The sequence below is a fragment of the Chenopodium quinoa genome, unplaced genomic scaffold, assembly GCF_001683475.1.
Source record: "Chenopodium quinoa cultivar QQ74 unplaced genomic scaffold, ASM168347v1, whole genome shotgun sequence".
In the NCBI taxonomy this organism is placed as follows: Eukaryota; Viridiplantae; Streptophyta; class Magnoliopsida; order Caryophyllales; family Amaranthaceae; genus Chenopodium; species Chenopodium quinoa.
The window spans coordinates 2,552,705-2,562,230 of NW_018745080.1; the positions used below are offsets into that span (position 1 = coordinate 2,552,705).

At 32.3% G+C, this 9,526-nt stretch overlaps 2 protein-coding genes across 2 annotated transcripts; both read left to right on the plus strand.

Moving 5' to 3' along the window:
* Nucleotides 1-3,296, plus strand: LOC110709782 (photosystem II 22 kDa protein, chloroplastic-like). The gene is made up of 4 exons (XM_021888028.1): nucleotides 1-423; nucleotides 506-619; nucleotides 2,107-2,350; nucleotides 2,843-3,296. Exons 1-4 carry the CDS (start codon nucleotides 205-207, stop codon nucleotides 3,085-3,087), a joined length of 822 nt encoding a protein of 273 aa, XP_021743720.1. The 5' UTR covers nucleotides 1-204; the 3' UTR covers nucleotides 3,088-3,296.
* A 1,924-nt stretch (nucleotides 3,297-5,220) lies between these two features.
* On the plus strand, nucleotides 5,221-8,670 carry LOC110709783 (uncharacterized protein At4g08330, chloroplastic-like). The gene is made up of 2 exons (XM_021888029.1): nucleotides 5,221-5,619; nucleotides 7,813-8,670. Exons 1-2 carry the CDS (start codon nucleotides 5,540-5,542, stop codon nucleotides 8,201-8,203), a joined length of 471 nt encoding a protein of 156 aa, XP_021743721.1. The 5' UTR covers nucleotides 5,221-5,539; the 3' UTR covers nucleotides 8,204-8,670.
* The last annotated feature ends 856 nt before the right edge of the window (nucleotides 8,671-9,526 follow it).

A 9,526-nucleotide genomic window follows, 5' to 3' on the forward strand; every position in this document is an offset into this window, starting at 1 on the left:
TCCTATCCACATCTCTTTGTATCACCCTTTACTTTCCTCCACTTAATAAAAAATATTACACATTAAATATATAGACTATATGATCATCTAACAAACTTTCAACATTGTAGTAAAATAAATCAAAAGCAACAACAAGAAGAAGAGAGAACTATATATTGAAGCTAAGAATATAATATTAATTAGTGTAAAATATAGTAATTACATATGGCTCAAGCAATGTTGCTTATGCCTAATGTTTCTACTAACACAGTTGATTTGAAGAGAAATTCATTGCTTAAACTCCAAATTGAAAAGATTAAGCCTAAATCTTCTTCTTCACATCTTTTCTTTTCTCCTCTTCCTTCACTTTCTTCTTCTTCATCTTCAACTGTCTTAAAGACTTTTGCTCTTTTTAAGTCCAAGGCCAAAGCTCCTGTTAAGAAGGTAAGTTTATTTGTTAATTTATTTCATGATTATTATGTATTAGTGATGTTAATTGTTGTATTATTAATGTTATGTTAATTAGGTGGAGAAGCCAAAGCTTAAAGTTGAAGATGGTTTGTTTGGAACTTCTGGAGGAATTGGGTTTACCAAGGAAAATGAACTCTTTGTTGGTCGTGTTGCTATGATTGGATTTGCTGTAAGTTGATAAATCACTTAAAATCTTTAATTTACATTATATATTACATGATTTTACACAAATTTTAGTCATATACTCATATGTATGTATACATAATACTATTATGATATTTTGGGTACTTAGATCATGCAATGTTTCTTATCTTAACCACTTACAAGTGCAGATAAGATTTGAGTACATTCGGATTTAGTTGTCTCTTTACTAATTTACAGTATATTATAGTGTTAGTTTGATAATTGATAAATATTGTGCTTTCGATCATATATCAAATTGATGGAGGGTAAATTTTGGATTGATAAGAGAAATAAAGGGTGTCATATACGTGAAAATTATAGATAGTTGTTTGAGTGAAGGTCCTTAGATTTGTTTGGGGTCTAATATTATACTATTAGATTTTAATGAGCATAGCTTGTAAACTCTAGCAATGTTATTTAAGTAGCACTAGGTATGTACTAGTAAAAAATAGATTTGAAACCTTTTTTTTTTTTTTTTTTTTTTTTTTTTTTTGCAAATTAAGCAGCTTTTACCCCGTATAGGACTAATAATCTCAACTCAAGAAATTAACCCGAGCTTTAATATTTGCTAGATTAAAAAAATGTAATCAAGTTTTAGATAATTTACGAGATCAAAGAAATACGAAGTATTAATCTTTATCTCAACCCGTCATTCAACTGATATTGATTATATCTTGTACGACAATGCAAAAGAAATGAAATCCCCTAGCCTAGGTAAATGAAGTTTGAGTAAATTAGAGAAAATATAATGTGAAACAAAAGTATTTTCCATATCATATTTCTTACACTAAAATCTTGAAATAAGGACACAAGCAAAGAAGAAGCATCCAAGGTTTTGAAGCACTTGGTAGCACCCCTCATGGCTTTACTAGTTGCCTTATTTCCTATCTCCTACACCCCTGCCTCGCTTGCCATCGATACAGGCAGAGGGGCAGCCTTGTTTCGAAGATCCTGCATCGGGTGCCACGACGCAGGAGGGAACCTAATCCAGCCAGGAGCAACCTTGTTTTCCAAGGATCTTCAAAGAAATGGTGTTGATAGTGAGGAGGAATTGTATAGTATTACTTACAATGGGAAAGGAAGAATGCCTGGATTTGGATTAAACTGCATGCCCAGAGGACAATGCACCTTTGGGCCGCGATTACAAGACCAAGAAATAAGGCTTTTGGCCCAGTTTGTCAAGATGCAGGCTGATAAGGGCTGGCCCAATATTGATATTTATAATGAATAGTTGTTTATGTATATTTTTTTTTTTTTTAGTATAACTTAATCTTGTTCATTTGTGATACTTAACAACTTTTTAATTACGCATTGTGCTTTGAAACAAAATTTGACTTGAAAGATTTTAACATTTTAAGCACGGCATGGCCTATGGTCCTATGATCAACTTTAATTTGGTTGGTAACTTGTGATTTTCTCTAATATAATGTTTGATATGGAATGAAAAATGATCAATTTGTAACAAATTTTCAGGCATCATTGTTGGGAGAAGCTGTAACAGGAAAGGGTATTTTGGCTCAACTTAACTTAGAAACCGGAATTCCCATCTATGAAGCCGAGCCTCTTTTGCTCTTCTTCATCCTGTTTACCTTGCTTGGGGCAATCGGAGCCCTAGGAGACAGGGGACGGTTCGTGGATGACCCTCCCACCGGACTTGAGAAGGCGGTCATCCCACCTGGAAAGGGTGTTAGATCAGCTTTGGGTCTTAAGGAAGGAGGTACAATACTAGATCTATAATCTTTTACTAGTAATTCAATGTCATTGTGTGTTTGTATGTCCATGCACGAGTAAGTTTTTTACATGTTTATATAATACCTCGTATAAATAAATATATAAATTTTATTTACATTTTATTATAAAATTATTTATTAACTACTTTGTACAATCATTATAAAAATTTTCTTGCTAACAAATTAAAAAGTTTTCTCCAGCCATGAATAAATACGATTAAAGACTAGATTCATCTAAGAGAATGATTAGAGCCTTAGAGGCATGATAAGACTCGATAACCACACCAAAAAGAAAAGCACATGTTTAAGGCTCAAAATTTGCTAGTCGACCTAGTGTTTAACTGTTAAAGATGTTTATAAATTTTAAAATAAGACAAAATCTTTTACTTCGTATTACCATAGGGGCAGTAGTCGTACACAAAACTTGTTTCTCTAATAACGTGTTCCACTTATTAATTATCAACTTTGTGTTATTGAAGGTCCTCTATTTGGATTCACAAAGTCAAATGAGCTATTTGTGGGAAGATTGGCACAACTAGGATTTGCATTCTCCTTAATAGGAGAAATCATAACAGGAAAAGGAGCCCTTTCACAACTCAACATTGAGACTGGAGTTCCTATCAATGAAATCGAGCCATTGGTTTTGTTAAACGTCGTCTTCTTTTTCATCGCCGCCATTAACCCAGGAACCGGTAAATTCATCACCGATGAGGAAGAGGACTAGGCTTAGCTTAGTATATCATCTCCTCTTAGTATAATTCTTGGCGATCTAGTTCCTTTAAGTTCATGTACAAGTGCAATACTTTTTAAGTAGGAAGTATGTATGTACTCATAACCATGAAATTATGAATGGTTAATCTTGAAACAAATACTACATTGAGATGCTTTTTTTAATTTCTAGACATTGTCAAAAATTCAAACGGCAGGCTAAAATTTATGGTGGTTAATACACGTTATTAATAATGTTTAACACACTATAAGCGTTTAGATTTCACACATCAAAGACTCGACCCAATATGTTTGACTCAAATATATACTTCGAAGAATTGAAGTTTTAGTATACTTGTAAATGCATGAGCTTATTAGAATTGTCTGAAATTAAATATATATCATAATATTTCAGCGTGCAAGCATTAAATTGTTAGGGGCTAATTAAACCTAAAGTGAAGGGTCAATAATTCAACTAAGGAAATATGAGTTATGGAGTATAACGTATAATTAACCTTGTTTTCTTCATCATATTTCCACTTGTAAGAAAATTAAACTATGAGATCTCGGCCAACTAGTTAAGATTGAGGGTTTGAGTACGATAGGTCACATGTTTAAATCTCCTACCTCCATTTGTAACTAGCATTATATGCACGCGATGCTTAAAAAAAATATCTATTTTAACTATTATTTACGATTTTAATTTGTCACACATATATATGGGTAAAAAATAGTAAAGATAAAATATTATATGAAAATAAATATATTAATTCGCAGGAGTGAGGGATAGCTCAAGTGGTTAGAGACTTAGTGCTTTCTTCCTATCGACATATGAAAATTAACACAGTCAAACTTGGCACACATGCCAATGCAATAGCTGACCTTGGATATGATTAAATATTAGCAAAAAATATTTTAAAAAAACTTGATATTATGAAACTTAATATTAATGGTTATTTAATAATATATTTTATGATAAAATTTATTTTTTTATAGGTTATAAAAAAACACTATAGTCAAAGTTAATATATGAATATTGAAAAAAGTTAAACGTGTCAATTATTTATAAACAGAGTGAGTATTGATTGATTATATAAACATAAAAGAAATAATGTAATTTATTTGTTTTTGCACTGATGATTGATTAATATTTCCTTTCTTTTTGCTGATTGATTATTCTTTCTATTTTATTTGCTGATTATTTAATTTTTCCTTTTTTTTTGTAGATTGATTAATCTTTCCTTTTTATTTGCTAAATTGAATAATCTTTCCTTTCTATTTGTTGATTGATCAATCTTTCCTTTCTATATGATGATTGATTAATCTTTTTTTTTTTCTTTCCTTTAATTATATTTTCCAATTTTAAAGAAATTGAAGAGGGCTGTTGTGGTTATTTTAGGTGGACACCGCAGCCTGCCCCCTCATTTATATAATAGAGATTTGTAATGCATTGAGCAAATGACTCATTCGCAAAAAGACAAATGGCTTCATTTTGTGTTAAGCGCCTTAAAGACGTAACTTCAATCATCTAATATTATCTTCACGACTATGGTTTAATGAGAATCTTTGGTCGATGAGATGGAGGGAATAATTAATTTAAATAAGTGAAAATAACTCACCCTCCACTTTGTCACAAGTAACCAAATTGAAACAATAATTTCTAAACCCTATCTAGGTACCCATGAAAAATTGGAGTCACTTAAATGAAATGTCATTTTTGTTTCGGTACTTCGATAGTCATAGAAAATTGGTTGAAGTAGGGAAACCAACCTACTACATGCAATGGTAAAGAAATATGTGAAGATTGTGATGTTGTTAATCGAAGATAATTTTAAACATCAACTTATTTCAAAATAATCTCAACTATAAACTTATTTCTTTTCTAATTGAATAATGCTAACTGCTAAGACTACAATTGTGCCATCGAGACTATTATGTATTATTCAAAACTGTTTTCATTATTTATTAAATTAATCTAAAACAATATTCGATATTTAACAATTAACCAAATTCGAAATAATTTAAACAAAATGACCAACGTCGGAATTATTCAAGACGAGTTTGGAGTTACCCTAAAGTCTCTAATACATTAATCATAAAACCCCCCAACAATTGGATTGACAGAAATGCGTAAAAGCCGTGTATGTCCCATGATGTCACTGAAAGGAGTTTCAGTACAAGTCCAACACTCTGAGAACCAAGTCCAAAAAGTCTAAACAAACATAAACCTACTCTTGCTCATTTGAGTCATTTCTCACTAATAATTCCTTAAAGCTTCATCAATTTTCCAGTTTTTATTTCTATTTCCTTTTATATTTATTTTTGGTTAGCAACGGTCTCAACCCACGATCCCCAGAAACATCAACCACGTTCTCCAATCTCTCTCTCAATTTCCAATTTTCTGCAAAATTTTTATACTTAATTGAGAAGAAGAGAGAGAAAATTGACCAAAAAATAAATAATTTGAGATGGAAACTCCAAAAATTGAAGGCTATCTTACTGGGAGCTACAGAGAATCCTTTGCTTCTCAAAGACATGTTTCTTACAGGTTTATTTCTTTCTGTCTTTTTAATTAACCCCTTATAATGATTTGGGGTAATCTGTTTTGTTTGAATTAGTCATTTATTTGATCATATTTGAATTGGGTTTGTTGAATTTGTTCTTGTAATTCAACGGATTTGATTAATTTTGTTGGGGATTTATGTAAGTATTGGGTACTTGAAAAGATTGGATCTTTTTTATGATGTATTAGAATATAGTTTGTGCTTATTTAATGTTATTCTTGTATGATTGAATTGAGTACTCCGTCTGTTTGGAATTAATTGTGCATGTTGATAGTGTAATTTGAACTAGGAATGTAACGACTAAATCCGGAATGAGTCGGGGATTGTTTTAAAGGGCATAGAATGGAGTTTAGTTTGTCTTGATGTTTGATGAATGAAGAGGAATAGTTTGTTCCAAGTAAAACTTAGTTATTAAGATTTTACTATTTCTAGTATGTCATAGAATAAAATATACTCACCTGTTACTGAAACTTGAGCAAAACTAACCTGTTCAGTGGAATCAACCTTGTTTAGTCATACTTTATTAGAACATACACTACTCCCTTTGTCTTGATTTAATAGTCGCGTTGATAGTGTTTGAACTAGTAGGGAGACAAATGAGAATGAAATTCGGACGAAGGGAGTATACGAGTATGTCAGTTTGGTCTATTTGGTACTCGTAACATTTTGATATATTCTTCTTCTATTCTTTTTCTCGGTCTCCTTGTTTGTATGTTTAAAAAGGTGATTATTCCTTTGAAAAGAGGGGAAAGAATGAAAAAGAAGAGAAGTAAAGGAGAAGGTGGTTAGGATGTGATTGCCCAATTGGCCTCCATGTGCTTTGATAACCTAGCTGGAGAATGAGATGAGGTCAGATTCCTTCCTTTTTGAAAATAATGAGAAGTTAAAGGATTGCACAAATGGTGGGAACATATTTTGGTAGACATAATATGTAATGAGTACCTTTAGGAGTGTAATAAGAATGAGCACATATTTATGCGACTTAAACTTGCCAAAATATGGTGTCCGACATCGATACACCTAGATTTTCCTAGTTCTGTTTTACGATTTGAAGGATCGTGCCTATATCTAATTGGAGTATGATATTGATGCCAACTCTGGTACGGAGAGGTAGGTTAAGGAATAAGGATCCAAGTATGTTAATGCTGTGGTCATATGGTTTTATATTTTGATCAGTTTGGCTTTAAAAACTGTATTGATTTTCGAAGTTACCAGCCTTATTTCAAGTTCAATTAATGCTTAATGGAGGTGTTAATCTTTATTCTTTACCATCTCTTATCTCTAGTCATTGTGGTATCTGGTAGATGATGTGTTGAAAGAACTGAGGGAAGCATATGGTGGTAAGAATGGAAACAGCTACGATATTACTCTGACAAATAGTTGGTTTTGTTGTTATTGACTTACTGTTCAAAGTATACGGGATTTAGGACATCTTTGAATACCTATCCAGTAATCGAGGGAATTTGTTGAGATAAGGATTGTCATCGAGCTTAATCATTTTGATGACATAGGCAATTTGACATTCATTATCGTAAATTTCTATACCTGAAACCAAAACTACTGCTGTATGAAAGGCAAATCTGATAGTTTATGAAGGTAGCTTGAAAAATTTCCTAGAAATTGGATTGAGCAGATGATACTTGAAATGCACAGACATGTCTGATGTCTCAGTCACCGAGAGGAGTTTTGGAGACCTGAAACCTAAGTCATGCTCATGGCTATCATTGAGGAGCTGTAGAGGGGGGGGGGGTTCTCTCGGACAAAGTAGAGAATTACCTATGCAATGTTCATTGGCATATCACACAAGAAATTGTGACAAAAATGAGAGTTTTGATTTCCAGCATTGCAGTTTCTTCCATGATCTAGAAAATTCCACAGCCTGGTGATGTATTTCAACATTTAGTCTCAGCTTACCCAAATAATGTATAAAGAAAGATTATAAAAGAGTCATTGTATTGACTTTTAAAATGATATTCATACTTTAGGGAGGACAGAAGGGGGAGGGGAGGATTGTGTCAATAAATGCCTTATACTACTTACGAGTATAATTTGTTGGCAAAATTAATGGGTTTTGATTTAACCTTTTCCTTATCACTTCTCATGAGTGTTGTTATATCGTAGGACCTTGAAAGTTTTGTTTCATGATGTGTTACTAACTCAAATTGTCTTTCATTTAGTTGCGGTGCATGCGGTTATGAGCTGAATTTGAGCTCATCCAACAGGAATACTGCAACCATTGGCTCAAAATATGGAAAATCTATAAAACGAGGGATCATTTCATTTTTTCAAATTGATGAGAGCAGATTTATGAAGGTTGATGAAATCAGATGTGTACCATATTTCATATCGAAAAATTCTTGGGGTTTATTTCGTAGAAGAACCAAGCTCCTTTGTCGCAAATGTGGGAACAATGTTGGTGAAGCTTATGATGATAAAAATTCCTCCTATCCAATTGTACCTGATGGATCAAATACCAGTGAAATTGGCACTCCGAGAAAATTTGACATAAGAATCCGTGCATTACAACCTTCATCCACTGATCAAGCTGGTACTCCACTGGTTCTTTGATGTAGAGTGAGCAAGGTTCTGTTACGCACCATTTGACTGCACACTGCCAACGGTCATCAAAGGGCTTCAACGGTTCAATTGCACATAATTAAGAGCACTTCTGTATGGTGAAGTAAAACACCAGGTATTTATATTAAGAAATTATGTTCTACATTGTTAACTGTACAGTTCCTGAGTGATATAAAAGTATTTATGTTTGGAAAAGAACGATGTTTATGTTTAGAAGAGTAAAGCGATGCTCTACCATATATCATTGCCTGTCAAACAAGAAAATTGCACTTTCAAGTATTTCCTTTTCCTGTATTACATGCCCTCAAAACAGTCATCTATCTGCACACCATTACTCACTAATAGAGGGGTAGTGGGCTCTTTATGTGAGGCGACTGCCATTAAAACGACTAAGGTGAAGATCATTTATCATAATTTTTCAGTCCCCCTAATAAAGTGTAATGTATTTAGAAGCTTAATTTTGGTGTCCTTTCGTTACTCATTTTGTGCAGGATGCAAGTGTTATACAGTATTGGTAAAGCTACTTGTCGATCATAAAAATATCTGCCGTTAGTTTACATGTATATTCTACCATATATTAGAAAGGCTACTGAAAATGATGCTGATTCCAGCTTCACAGTGATTAATTTGAGTTCTTCTATAACAAAATTTTTGATTTGGACTCTGCAGTCTGGACTCTTCAATTGAATTATAAACTCAATTACAGTTTTTCAAGACCAGATCTCAATTTATCACCAAACAAGCTTAATAGTAAATTATTAACTCCTGTATAGCTTAACTTATCGGAATTTATCAAGCCAAATATAATTTTGAGTTCGTGGTAAAATAAATTATAAGTGCTTATATGAAATTAGTTCTCCACTCATTCTAGAAATAATACTCTAAAATATTCCATTTTTAAATCAACGATTGAGAATGCATAATCGAGAATAGGGGAATTTTTTTCCCCATTCCTAAGTATCATACGGAGTAATATAAATTGTACTCTGTATGAGAAAATACCATAACTCATACAAATGCGATTTTTTAATCTTATATGATGCATGAAAGGAACATTTTGAGAAATTAATCCAAATTTTAGCTCTTACTAATGAAGAAATGTCACTTTAAAAGATTATTACCAAATTTTTACAAAAATACTCTCAGAAGGATTACTACCAATTTTCAGTAAAACAATTTACTTTATTAGTTGAAGGTCATATAACATCACAATCTAGGGATGAATTCTTTCCAAAAGCTTTCTCGAATTTGGTTCAAATTATCTAACTGATGAATTTCAAAACAATTTAACCAAAGAGCAAGTAATTACATCAA